The 13,835-nt window shown below is 47.2% G+C and overlaps 2 protein-coding genes across 2 annotated transcripts; both read left to right on the top strand.

Moving 5' to 3' along the window:
- The first annotated feature begins 8,474 nt into the window (after window positions 1–8,474).
- Window positions 8,475–11,845, top strand: LOC107278969 (uncharacterized). Its single transcript, XM_015757255.3, has 3 exons — window positions 8,475–8,656; window positions 10,686–11,022; window positions 11,109–11,845. The coding sequence occupies exons 2-3, from the start codon at window positions 10,693–10,695 to the stop codon at window positions 11,616–11,618; spliced, it is 840 nt and encodes a 279-aa protein (XP_015612741.1). The 5' UTR covers window positions 8,475–8,656; window positions 10,686–10,692; the 3' UTR covers window positions 11,619–11,845.
- Window positions 8,825–10,529, top strand: LOC9270097 (uncharacterized). Its single transcript, XM_015757253.2, has 3 exons — window positions 8,825–9,334; window positions 9,422–9,647; window positions 9,732–10,529. Exons 1-3 carry the CDS (start codon window positions 8,825–8,827, stop codon window positions 10,172–10,174), a joined length of 1,179 nt encoding a protein of 392 aa, XP_015612739.1. The 3' UTR covers window positions 10,175–10,529.
- Window positions 11,846–13,835: the final 1,990 nt, after the last annotated feature.

The raw sequence follows: 13,835 nt of genomic DNA, 5'->3' as shown, positions 1-13,835 counted from the left end.
GATATATATAACAATCATAAGATATAACTTACTATTGAAAACAAATAATAATATATAATTTATTATTTGTTCAATTTTATCAATTAGTATCTTATAAACAAATAACTTAAGATAGAACGGCAGTAGTATAATATAATATAGACCCAGGCCCATTGACTTAACCTCATTTGCTGATATACGTCATTGTGGAAAGAGAAGATCTTTATACCATCACGCAATAACATGAAATCATCTAGGCATATAAAACGTTGACTAAAATATATCAGAAAGCTGAAAAACTCTAGAGTGATAGCATTGTACTATGTCCAGATGGCTAAAAATTAAATCTGGCAAATCAATTAACTAAGGGACTATCGCGTAATGTAATTGATAGTGCATCGAGTGGAGGAACTATTGTCGTCGAGCTCACTATTGTCGTCGCCGTCTGCTATAGTCGTCCCCGTAGTAACTGTCGAGGGTGGCATTGCCAAATAAGCCGCCCTTGAGCTCTGCCGTCACCGCTTGCCATCATTGTTGCCCATCCGAACCTGCCGCCGCCAGCTCGTTCTCACTCAGCTCGCTCTAGCCTGCTCCGCCTTAGCCGCCGGAGAACATAAGGGGGAGAGGAAAGGGGAAGAGTGTTGACGTGAAAAACACAAAGGCCTGGGAGATCTATTTAGCTCAAGTGCATGTCCTAAATTATAGTTGAGATGTTGATGTGCCAATCAGTTTGATCATGCAACTGACTAGATATATAAATGGATGATCAAAGAGCCGATCGACCAACAAGCTGATATCGATAGGGTTTTTAACAATCGACTATATGTCCGATGTGGACTCTGATACTTGTATAAACAATGATATAAAGACAATCAGCTAATAATAAAGTAATAAATAAATATCCAATGTACCAATCGGCCAGTATAGATGTAACGAAGCAAAATATCTAATGAACCAATCGACCGATGTTGATATAGAAATAATATTAAATGTAGTCTCGATGATTAAAACATACATCGGCTAGAAAACCAATATCATCAATTCCAAATGATTAAGGAATCAATTAAACCTTCGCTACAATCGGCTAAAACCAACTTGTATATAATCCTTATAAGCTAATGCAACACTTAAACAACATCCAGAATCCAGATATGTCGGAGAATGAACTCCTCCACCGGGGAACCGTGAGGCCCCCCTTTGTGAGTTCGGCCGGGGGCAGCGGGTGAGATTCGAGGGCTTGGTGAGCGAAGCTGTGTCATCTTGAGGGAGTTATCCCCCTCCAAGGTGATGAGACAAAAGGAGTTTATACAAGTTCGGGCCGCTGAGAAGCGTAATACCCTACTCCTGTGCTTAGCTGATCTTGTGATAAATTACAAGATCTCCTTGTTGGGGTAGAAGGTGTTGATCATCAAGGGCTCCAGCCCCCCCTCCTACTAGGCCTGGACCTCCTTTTATATCTCAAGGGGTTACCACATGGGCCCAAAAACATAACTTAGTGGAGAAGGATTACAATCTTTACATTAAATGCATGTCTTGTCTCTTGACTTGGGAAGCAAACGCACGTCATCTTGATGATGAGGCCTGTCAAATCTTGCCGCCTGACACGGGGGGTGCCCCTGTCAGTCACCATTTAATGGGTGAGGACTTCTGGGCTCCTATTACATCGGGAAACGGGAGCCTTGCTTTGACCAGAGCGGGAGGGCCGACTTCGGCTAGGATAAGAGGATGAGAACCTCCCACCATCACTATTTGATGGGACATGTCAGGCTGCACGTCGCCTGACACACGAGCAGCGCACAGGCGCACTACCCCAGTCCCATCGGTCATTCGACCGGTCACAGACCAGTTGAGTGCATTGCACACCATATTAAATGCGGCATGGCGCGACTACTCGGGCCGCCATAAATGCGGGTAGGTGGGCACCTGGAGGCGGACACTTAACCCACCGTACATGGTGACCTAGAGAGGGGGTCGGGGGAGCCCGACCCCTAGTCACGGGAGGGGGCGGCCGCCGCCCGACCTCAGGCCACGTGGCGCCTGGGGCAGCCTTCTCCCTCTTGTCTCGGCCAGGGAGTGGCCGTCGCCCCACCTCGGGCCTGACTCCCCTCGGGGGAGGGCCACGTGGCATCGGGGGGCAGCCTCCTCTATCCAGTCTCTAGGAAGGAGTGGCCGCCACCCTACCTCGAGCCTGACTCCCCCCCTCGGGGGAGCCTCCTCCCTTTAAACCTGATACCCCCGGGCCCATATCACCGACAGTAGCCCCCGGCGTTAGCCCTAACCAAAACTTTCCCCAGGTGGTCAAGGTTGATGCCACTCTCCTAGTCTGATGATATGTGGGCCCGGTATCTTCTTCTTTCTTTGCTAGCACTAGGACCCATGCGCCTTTTTCGCCCCAGCCTGAGGGCGACTCGCCAGCCCGTACCTTAGGCTGTAAACTTATTTTCTGTATACATTCAGCAAACGTTGTTAGATTCTCTCGGGCCCGCGACCTCACGTCGCGTACCTCGCTTGCCCCTGCCTTTTGTTAACCTCTGTTCGTGTTCTACTTCATCTATTCAACCGATTGTTTTCGCGTGAGTGTGAGGACTGAACTTTCCATAGCCAGCAATCTTCACCCGCGATCAAGCTAAGCTCGGCGCCGTAGCGAGTCGACGGGGCCAAAGCCAGCTGCTACGGAAGAGCTAGCACAGGGGGCCCCGGGCGTCGACGGTACCCAAAGCTCGATGCAGGGCTAGGATAGAGCTAGGAATCGTAGCCACCACACTTTTAGCAAAAAATCGTTTGGATGGATAAAGCGAATACAAACTTTTCGTTACCAAGGGGGGCAAACGAGCGCGCGACACATGGGTACCGCGGGACCGCGAGGATGAGATGAGAGATAAATATAAGCCATAATAATTCTATGCAAACGATTATCTTCGCACGAGTGCGAGGACTAAATTTTCCATAGCCAACAATCTTCACCCACGATCAAGCCAAGCTGGGCGCTGTAGCCAGCCGTCAGGGCCAAAGCTAGCCGCTACGGAAGAGCCAGCACAGGGGGCCCCAGACGTGGACGGCGCCCAGAGCTCGTCGTAGGGCTAGGATGGAGCTAGGAATCGTAGCCCCCCACACTTATAGCAAATAATCGCTTGTATGAATGAAGCAAACACAAACCTTGCTTGCATGTCGCGACCTTTCAAACCGTTAGCTCGAAGAGGGCCTCCCACCATGGGTTCCTAACCATTTGGGAAGCCTGCGACCATTGAAACTTGAAAGGACGATTAGTTGAGCCGGGTCAGGCACCGTAGCCAGCCGGCGAGACCAAAGCTAGCCGCTGCGGAAGAGCCAGCACAGGGGGTCCCGGGCTTCGACGGCACCTGGAGCTCAACTGCAAGAGTCCTCCCAGGAGTAGACCGAGGCAGGCAGCAGGTTCATGAGCCAACCCCGCGCTTGGCCCCTGAGGGCCATGGGGAAGAAGCTCGTCATGACCTGATCATCACCCCCCGCCGCCTCTATGATCATCGTGTAGATCTGGAGGGACTCGGAGGGGTTGACGCCGCCGTCGTACTTCTCAGTGAGGCTGGGCCGGAACTTTGGGGGCCATCGGACATTTCGAAGACTCGCCACAAAAGCCTGGCCGCTGGCCTTTTTCGATGAGGATGTGGGGGGGCCTAGCCTTCTGCCTGGGGTGGCGCGACACTCCTGAGGAGGCTGCGCCTTCCCCCGCTTTGGCGCCGCGACGCTCGTCACACCGGCACTCGAAAGAACCTCAAAAATCACGAACGCGCCCCCTACCTGGCGCGCCAGATGTCGGAGAATGAACTCCTCCACCGGGGAACCGTGAGGCCCCCCTTTGTGAGTTCTGCCGAGGGCAGCGGGTGAGATTCGAGGGTTTGTTGAGCGAAGCTGTGTCATCTTGAGGGAGTTATCCCCCTCCAAGGTGATGAGACAAAAGGAGTTTATACAGGTTTGGGCCGCTGAGAAGCGTAATACCCTACTCCTATGCTTAGCTGATCTTGTGAGAAATTATAAGATCTCCTTGTTGGGGTAGAAGGTGTTGATCATCAGGGGCTCTAGCCCCCCCTCCTACTAGGCCTGGACCTCCTTTTATATCTCAAGGGGTTACCACATGGGCCCAAAAACATAACTTAGTGGAGAAGGATTACAATCTTTGCATTAAATGCATGTCCTGTCTCTTGACTTGGGAAGCAAGCGCACGTCATCTTGATGATGAGGCCTGTCAAATCTTGCCGCCTGACACGGGGGGTGCCCCTGTCAGTCACCATTTAATGGGTGAGGACTTCTGGGCTCCTATTACACTGGGAAACAGGAGCCTTGCTTTGACCAGAGCGGGGGACCGACTCCGGCTGGGATAGGAGGATGAGAACCTCTCACCATCACTATTTGATGGGACATGTCAGGCTGCACGTCGCCTGACACACGAGCAGCGCACAGGCGCACTACCCCAGTCCCATCGGTCATTCGACCGGTCACAGACCAGTTGAGTGCATTGCACACCATATTAAATGCGGCACGGCGCGACTACTCGGGCTGCCATAAATGCGGGTAGGTGGGCACCTGGAGGTGGACACTTAACCCACCGTACATGGTGACCTAGAGAGGGGGTCGGGGGAGCCCAACCCCTAGTCACAGGAGGGGGCGGCCGCCGCCCGACCTCGGGCCCGATCCCCCCTCGGGGGAGGGCCATGTGGCGCCTGGGGCAGCCTTCTCCCTCTAGTCTCGGCCAGGGAGTGGCCGCCGCCCCACCTCGGGCCTGACTCCCCTCGGGGGAGGGCCACGTGGCATCGGGGGGCAGCCTCCTCCATCCAGTCTTTAGGAAGGAGTGGCCGCCACCCTACCTCGGGCCTGACTCCCCCCCTCGGGGGAGCCTCCTCCCTCTAAACCTGATACCTCCGGGCCCATATCACCGACAAGATAACTCACCAGCTGAAACCCCGATGAAACAATGATTGATGCTTAAAGACTTAAAAAAATCTAACTTACAACCACAACCCGATAGGTCAAACCTAACCGATGCAGCATAAGGTTGATAATTGCCTGATAGATTTGAATAAGCTAATATGACACCGATCATGGTAATGATGCATTAAATTTAACCAAAATAGTAAAACCATCAAAGATAAATTTAACACATCAGATAAGATCAGCTAACCCTACAATGAAACATTAGCATGAACCTATCGGCCTAACAAGATTTAGATTGTCAATAACAATTTAGCAGGTTGGACCTAACTGATGAAACATTAAATTGTATATGATAATCTAATACTCAATGAGTCGATAAATTTATATAATGTGATGGATATAACAAATCTATCTAAAGTGACATTGTGATTGTAGAGATATATTGGCTAAGACAGAAGATCAGACCTAACCGAGACAGTCCCAACTAAACGATGCATATCTAAACACAATGTAATTAAATATAGAATTGAAATATCGGGTAGGAAAAATATACCAACCGAACTAGAGCAATCCAAGAGATCAAAGCGATGCAGCCTTGGACAACACCAACATAACCGATACAATTGACATGGCCGGCGGAACTTATGACTTACCCCTATGTCGGAGATCGAAGCGATGCAGCCCGTGTCAGGTGCCAAGTTCTGACGGTGATAAAACCCTCGAAAAAGAGGGTGGTGATGCTCCGAGAGTAGTTGTATTGATCGAGAGATAGATTACAGGGATCCTGGGTGTACATAGTTATACCTATTGGCCGATAAGAGTCCTAACTGGACACGACTCAAACTTTCCTGAAGATAAAAGAAAAGATACAAATCCTAATCAGACACTAACAAAAAAGGAAACTAACTGACTCCGCCTTATTAATAGATACAAGTCTTATGATTCGTTCTTGAACTTGGACTCTTCTGGATAAGCTTTCCATCGACTGATTGTGCTCTTTCCTTAACCGAATCCACTAAAGAATCTTATCAAATTTTAGTGTTAACAAAGAGATGAAGAGAGGGAGTGGGAAAAAGGTGCGATGGAGAAGAGAAAAAGGTGCGGTGTTGAGAAGGAGGAGAAGGAGAAAAAATTGTGCGGGAAAAAATGTGTGGGGGGACACTTGCACTCCCCTTTGCCAGCATACGAAAATCTATTTTCTCATGAGGGCCTCTTAAGGGGTCACTATCTACAGGGGAGCGATTTTTTCAAGCGGGAGCAATTATGACAGGCCTGCAACCTAAAGGGAGTCTCGTCCAGAAAAATTGATTCTCTTAGTATTGTTGGTTTGGCTTTTCCGGGTTCAGTTCCACCGAAAACCACCTACGTAGATCTTCGTCTGCCTCCCACCTCTGTTCCCCCGGTCGCAGTCACCGTCAAGGCTGCTTGGCCACCTGCGTAAACTTTGTGAGTGTACGACGAGTGGCGGCTAGGGTTCATAAGGCAACGGTGGATGTGCTGGTTTAATTGCTAGTTAGTAAGTGGGCAAGCTGAAAGCCTTCAACAAGGTGGTGGGCTGCGCACATAAAAGGCTAGGGCCATGTTTGGGGAGCTTCTCCCAGCTGCAGCTTTTCCCAAAAGCTGCTTCTGCTAGAAGCTGCCCCAAGCAGTCCACAGCTTCTGGGAATCTGTAGTTACAGATTCTGAAAAATGAACTAAGAAGCCAGAAGGTGTAGAAGCTGGGTTTCAGAGCTTTTCCGGATTCTCAGAAGCTAGCTACCAAACAACTGCTTCTCAAAATCTAAAGCTCCCCCAAACAGGCCCATACTAGAGAGGTGCTACTGTGCTAGCATGCTCGGTTTATACGGGGCTTTTAGTTTTTGCAAACTAGAGACTGAGCTTCACTATAAACAAAACAAAAGGCAAAACCAAACACCGAAAAAACCAACACTTCTTCGGTCCGTTTTACTATTTCTGGTTAATTTTTTACCACCCGTTGGTGGAACCACCGACCACGTAGACTATTGTCTATGGGTTAAGGGCAAGTTGGAGGCAGGAGGGGCAGGTTGTGCGTAGGGATGAAAACGGATCGGAAACGGACGGAAACTAGCTTTATCATATTCGTTTTCATTTTTTTTTTTGGAATCGGAATCATAATCGAAAACTCGGATACGGAAATGAAATCGAATATTATCAAATACAGATACGGAGCGAATACGAGATGGAACGAATACGGTAGCGAATATTTACTGGTATATAAAAAACCCTCAAATTGAGTTTCTGGATCCAGTAAGAGATATCGCTTATTATTTTAGTTCAACATCTCCAACATTTATATCGTCAATTTTGTAGACGGTCCCACAACCGTATGTGAAAATCGATTTTCATGGCTATTCCTCTTAGAGATCCATATGCAAATATGATTATCATTTTCTATTCCCAAGACCTTTTACTAGATGTATAACTTACTTACCATTGTATAAATTGAAGATGTTATTTATTTTACTTCACATCTTCGAAACTTGTAATGTTTGTTTTATACTTTAAATGCTTTCAAATACAAATGTTATAAACTACAAAGTGGTAGATCCCGTTGAGCTCTACAACTTTGATATGGAACACATCTCCATCAGATGTCGTTTGAATTGTAGATATGAGATTTTGTAAAAATTAATATGGTATATTATAATGAATATTTAGACCCTTAAATGATCTCAAATAATAAAATAGTTAATAAGAATGTTGTAGATCTCATCGATCTCTACAATATTGATATAAAGTTTGTCTCCGTTTGATTCCGCATGAAAAAGTTATGTATATATACGTGTTTTTTCTAAAATTTGCTCAATGTCTGTGGATATCCGAAAAAAATCCGGATAGTTTCCGACTGTTTTCCGATTCCGACGGAGATGGATAGTACCCTTATTGTATTCGTTTTCGTTTCCGAGAAAAAAAATCCGAATTCATTTCCGAATCCGAGAATTTCCGGATAGTTCCGACCGAAACTATCCGAATCCGAAAAATGGTCCGGACGGATGGAAACTATCCGAACCACTTTCACCCCTAGTTGTGCGTGGGTTTCACAACCTAAGGTAGCGTTTGGTTGGAGGGATATCCCGGGATGGGATGGGATCATCCCATTTTTAGGTGTGTTTGGTTGAGAGGCTAGAAGGGATGGGATGGCTCTAAAAGGGAATATTCCTTCAATATTCGGGACCGATTCATCCGGGAAAAAGAGACGGACCGCGCCATCCCACTTCCGCCTCGCGCCTCACTTGTCTCGGCGCGGTAACTCTCGCGCCCCACCACATATTTTCACCGCTTCTCATTTTTCCCTTCGCTCTTTTCTCTCCTCCTCGCGAGTCGCGAGTCCGTTTCTAGGGTTAGGGTTAGTGGCGGCGGCGGAAGCGCACGAGGCGGTGGCGCGAGCAGGGGTGCGGCGGCGGCGGCCCGCGAGCGGGGCCCGGCGGCGGCGGCGCGCGCCAAGCGACGCGGCGGCGCACGAGCGGGGCGCGGCGGCGGCTCGCGCAGGGCGACGCGGCGGCGCGCGAGCGGGGCGCGGCGGCAGCTCGCGCAGGGCGACGCGGCGGCACGCGAGCAGGGCGCGGCGCCGGCGCGAGCAGGGCGACGCGGCGGCACGAGCAGGTGACGCGGCGGCGCGATAAGGGCGAGGCAGCTGTGGGAGTAGGGGCAAGCCAGCGGCGCGCGAGCCTCCATTGCCAGTTGCTGCTCATCCTCATCTTCTCCATCCCCATCCACAAACTGCAGAGCTCAGTTTCCATTGTACAAGGTAAAAATACCCTAAACACTGAATGGGGATTTCTTTTATATAGATCTGTGCATGTCTGTTTTTTTTAAGAATGTTGTAGTATAATTATTTCAACAATGTGTTAATTTTTTTGGTAAATTTCTTGACAGTAGATGATGGTCATGTGTTATTTTTGTTGTTGTATTGTAGATGGATAAGAGGACCAAGCTTTTAGTTTGTATTGCTGCTACAAATTTATTGTTATCAATGATGGCCATGATTATTCGGTCTAGGAAAAGAACGAGAGGTTCAAGGAGAGAAGGTATTAGATATGGCCCAATGGCTGAAAGGGATAGGATAAGAATTGAGTACCTAGAAACGAAAATTTGGTTCAATGATACAACTTGTATTGACATGCTTAGACTTAGAAAAGGAAGTTTTTTTCGTTTTTGTAAGCTATTTAGGGATCGTGGTTTACTTGAAGATACCATCCACATGTGTATTGAGGAACAAGTGGCTATGTTTCTGCATACGGTGGGACATAACCTTAGAAATAGGTTAGTCCGCACTAATTATGGTAGGTCTGGAGAAACAGTAAGTCGTTATTTTAACAAAGTCCTTCATGCAATTGGTGAGCTACGAGATGAACTTATCAGACCCCCCTCATTGGACACTCCAACTAAAATAGCAGGAAATCCTAGATGGGATCCTTACTTTAAGGTGTGAGATTCATTCCTATCTCATTTTATATTTATGTGAACATTGATGTATTGTCCCTAATTTTTAATGTTGTTGAACACAAAATAGGATTGTATTGGAGCTATTGATGGCACACATATTAGAGCCTCTGTTCGTAAGAATGTGGAGTCCTCTTTTCGTGGTAGGAAGTCCCATGCCACTCAAAATGTAATGGCGGCCGTAGATTTTGATCTTCGGTTTACTTATGTCCTGGCTGGTTGGGAGGGGACAGCACATGATGCTGTAGTTTTAAGAGATGCTTTGGAACGTGAAAATGGCCTTCATGTCCCACAAGGTAATAGATTACTATAGTTTATCAAATTCTCCATGACAAATGTTGATATTTAGGAATGTGACCAACTTATCGATCATATGATAGGAAAATTCTATCTAGTTGATGGTGGATATGGAGCCAAACAAGGATTCTTGCCTCCTTTTCGTGCTGTCCGGTACCACTTGAAAGAGTGGGGGAATAATCCGGTGCAAAATGAGAAGGAGTTGTTCAACCTTAGACACTCATCCCTCCGTATAACGGTTGAACGTGCATTTGGGTCACTAAAGAGGAGGTTCAAAGTTCTAGATGATGCCACTCCATTCTTCCCATTTCGAACTCAAGTAGATATTGTTGTAGCTTGTTGTATTATTCATAACTGGGTCATAAATGACGGAATTGATGAGCTTGTAGCTCCGTCTGATTGGTCAAGTGAGGACATTGATGAATCGCCAACTTGGCAAGCGAATGACCATGCATTGATGGTTCAGTTCAGGCAGGGTTTAGCTGATCAGATGTGGGCTGACCGTAATAACCATCATGGAGTGTAATATGTAGCTATGCAACTTGTATTTCTACCTTATTTGCTACATTTCATTTGTATTATGAACTTCTTTATTTATTTATTTCGTGTGGACAGCTTGTTGTAGTCCATTTGCCAAATCTTAGTTGTATGGATAAATGTATTGTTGTATGCTGAATTTCTGGTTTGATGAATTGATGAATGTTGAATTTCTTGGTTAATATGTTGCTGGATGCTAATATTCTGGGTTGATATGTTGGTGAAAGGTAATTTTTTGGGTTGATATATTGCTGAATGCTCATATTCCCGGTTGATATGTTGTGAATGCTAATTTTTTGGGTTGATATGTTGCTGAATGGTCATTTTCTGGGTTGATATGTTGGTGAATGGTAATTTTTTGGGTTGATATGTTGCTGAATGGTCATTTTTTTATTAGATATATTGCTGAATAGTTATTTTCTGAGTTCATATATTGTTGCATGCATAATTTATTGATATATATATTACTGAATGGACATTTTTGTTTTATTTTATGATAGGTAGGAAATGGATAACAACAGTGGCAAGGGAGGAAGCACCCATGCTTCATGGACCTCAGCTATGTCCTCTTTCATGCTTTCTCACCTAGCTAATGTTGTTGCTGGTGGCACAAGGACCTCATCTGGTTTCAAGGCAGTCCATCTCAATGCATGTGCTAGGGCGGTCAATGAAAGGTTCAATAGTACTCTCACGGGTGAGCAAATTAAGAACCATTTGAAGACATGGCAAAGAAAGTTCTCGAAGATAAATAGGCTTAGGAAAGTGAGTGCTGCTGGTTGGGATGAGAAAAACTTCATTATTACTCTTGATGATGAGCACTATAATGGTTATATTGAGGTATATGTCTTATTTTCTGGGTTCTTTGCTTTATTTTTATAACTTTTTATTGCATTTGCTTATACATTAACTTTTGTTTCATGAAGGATCACAAGGCTGATGCGAATTATTTTAACAAACCTCTTGCACACTATGGTGAGATGCTTACAATATTTGGTAGCACCATGGCTACAGGAAAGTATGCAAAGGACTCAAGTTCAGTCCTAGGAACAGAGGATGTCCAAGATGACAATGATGAAGAAAATGATGGTCCTGCCACTACTGATGATCGTGCGGAGGCATCATCTGCAAGTAAGCCAAAGAAAGCAAAAACACAAGAGAATGAAGATGACGGGCTGATTGGTGCATTCACTAGTGTTGGTGACAAGCTTGCCTCTGCTATACTAAAGGTCGCCGAGCCGGACAATAAGCTTCCAGAAGGTTTATTTGACACATTGAAAACCCTTCCTGGTTTTGAGGAGGTCCATAGATCATTTTACTATGCTCATTTGGTTGCCAACCCTCATATTGCTAGAGCATTCGATGGACTTCCATTTGAAAACAAGATGCATTGGTTTGCTATGTTCATTAGTGAAAAGTTCCCTGGATCAACATAGGCTTCTTGGATGAGTTGGATAGTTCTTTTGGTGTTATGTGTTGTTGGTTGGCTTATTTACCTATTATATGTAAGACTTTAAACTGCCAATATGTTTGAGGCAGAGAACTTACTAGACTTAAAATTGCTATCATGTGCAAGAATTAAAATGTGCTATTATGTGTAAGACCTTCGGTTGCTAATATGTGTAAGACTAAAATTTGCTATTATTATGGGTGGCTTGTATTATATGTGCCCTGTGAAGCCTACTGTTGCAGCAATTAGTATCGGCATACATGAAGTTTTATTAAATCTTTTTAATAACCTATGGAGCTATATTGTTTGCGAACAGATTCACAATGGTCATTTTCAAATAGTGTGGTGTTCATGAGTAAGTATTATTTTGCACTGTGTGGTATTCATGACTAGTTGAGGGTAACCTCACCAACTAATATCAATAGGTAACCCTATCAAGCATCCCACCTTCATCCCTCCATCCAAACAATGTATAGGATCATTCCATCCCATTATATACCTCAAACCAAACAAAAAACAGTGCTCGTTCCATCCCTGTAACCAAACAAAAAACAAGATCATCCCATTCCAAAAAACAGGGATGGACCTAACCCATCCCACCCTGTCCCCAAACCAAACACTACCAAGATAATGTTATTGAATTATGACTTATTAGCTAGGTTAGACTATGTGTTTGAAACTGATCTGCATTGTAGAAGTCTTGAATTGTTGAAAACTATTCGATCCCTTACGCAAAATCACCCATGCATGTGCCTTACTTTACTTGTGTCTTGTGCATTTTTTGTTTTAACTTGCCATGTGCATTATTTGCATATTCTAGTTGTACATGTCTGGCTTGCTTGTAGGGTTGTACTAAATCTTGCTCAATCGTCATGAATCTTGTTGCTAGTAGTATAGGATTGTACTAAATATATCTTCCTCAAGGAGACTACACTACTACACAGATCGTTTCCCGTGCTGTTGATTTGGATTTTCACGTGTGCAGCTTCAGCCCGTCTGGAGCAATTCGTCTACGAAAATCAATATTTTTGCGTGCGGGTGGCGCACGCAAAAACAAAAAATCGAAAAAAAAACAAAATTGAAAAAACGAAACCCTAACCCTACCCGTCGCCACCATCGCCGCCTTCCCGTCGTCGTCGCCGTTGCCGTGGCCATGCCGCCGTCGTCGCGCTCCCGTCGCCGCCGCCGGATCCGCGCGGGGGGCGGCCGCCGCCACCGTCGCGCCTCCGGATCCACGCGTGGGGTGGCCGCCGCTGCCGGATCCGTGCGTGGGGCGACCGCCTCCGCCGTCGCGCCGCCGGATCCGCGCGGGGGTGGACGCCGCCGCCGGATCCACGCGGGGGGCGGCTGCCGCCGCCGTAGCGCAGCTGGATCCACGCGAGGGGCGGCAGCCGCCGCCGGATCCGTGCGAGGGGCGGACGCCGTCACCGGATCCGTGGGGGGCACAGGGCCGCCGCCGCCGGATCCGCGCGTGGGGCGGTTGCCGCCGCTGGATCCACGCGGGGGGCGGCCGTTGCCATGGCCGCCGCCGCCGTCATGCAGCCGAATCCTCGTGGGGGTGGCCGCCGCCTCCGGATCCGCGCGTGGGGTGGCCACCGCTGGATCGGACGCAGCCGTCGCGTGCCACCTCGTCGTCGCCGCTGCCCACCATATCCCGTGCTTCCACGGCAGATGCGCGCTGCCGACGCTGTCGCCGCGCACCACCGCAGTCGCCTATGCCCACCGCACGCTGTCTCGTCGCTGTCGCTGAGGGAGGAGAGGAGGGAGGAGTGAGGAGAGGATATGAGGCCTGACACATCGCTGTCTGCTTTAACACGTGACACGTGAGAGAATAAAGGAGAGGGAGGGTACCGAGGAAATTTCGATGTGGATAAGTGGGAAAAGAGGATATTACCGCATGGGAAAATCTGTTTATTTTCCCGTGCGGTCCTCTTGTGCGGGACCGCACGGGAAAATCGATTTTCTCGTGCAGGCGTTAGCTTGGCACCGGTTTTCGATTTTCTCGTGCGGTTTTACTTACCAATCGCATGGAAATAAAAGGGGGCAGCGTCCAGGAAAATCAATCGTGTACTAGTGCTAGGCATATGCCTAAGTTCAGAGCATGTGAAGACGATGCCGTATTTTCAGGTGTGACAATATCTGTTCACCCGGAAATATATATATTATGGTGGTGGCCAGATATTATTATTTGTCTTAGTGGTGG

The sequence above is a fragment of the Oryza sativa genome, chromosome 10 (assembly GCF_034140825.1).
Source record: "Oryza sativa Japonica Group chromosome 10, ASM3414082v1".
Lineage (NCBI taxonomy): Eukaryota > Viridiplantae > Streptophyta > Magnoliopsida > Poales > Poaceae > Oryza > Oryza sativa.
Note: the sequence above shows the minus strand (reverse complement) of the source record. Positions and strands in the feature narration are given on the sequence as shown.

Bases quoted from the DNA above. Each gene is read 5' to 3' on its own strand.
- LOC9270097 (XM_015757253.2), top strand. From the start codon at position 8,825: ATGGATAAGAGGACCAAGCTTTTAGTTTGTATTGCTGCTACAAATTTA. The intron at 9,335-9,421 runs GTGTGAGATTCA...AACACAAAATAG, and splicing joins GATGGGATCCTTACTTTAAG to GATTGTATTGGAGCTATTGA. The intron at 9,648-9,731 runs GTAATAGATTAC...ATCATATGATAG, and splicing joins TGGCCTTCATGTCCCACAAG to GAAAATTCTATCTAGTTGAT.
- LOC107278969 (XM_015757255.3), top strand. From the start codon at position 10,693: ATGGATAACAACAGTGGCAAGGGAGGAAGCACCCATGCTTCATGGACC. The intron at 11,023-11,108 runs GTATATGTCTTA...TGTTTCATGAAG, and splicing joins ACTATAATGGTTATATTGAG to GATCACAAGGCTGATGCGAA.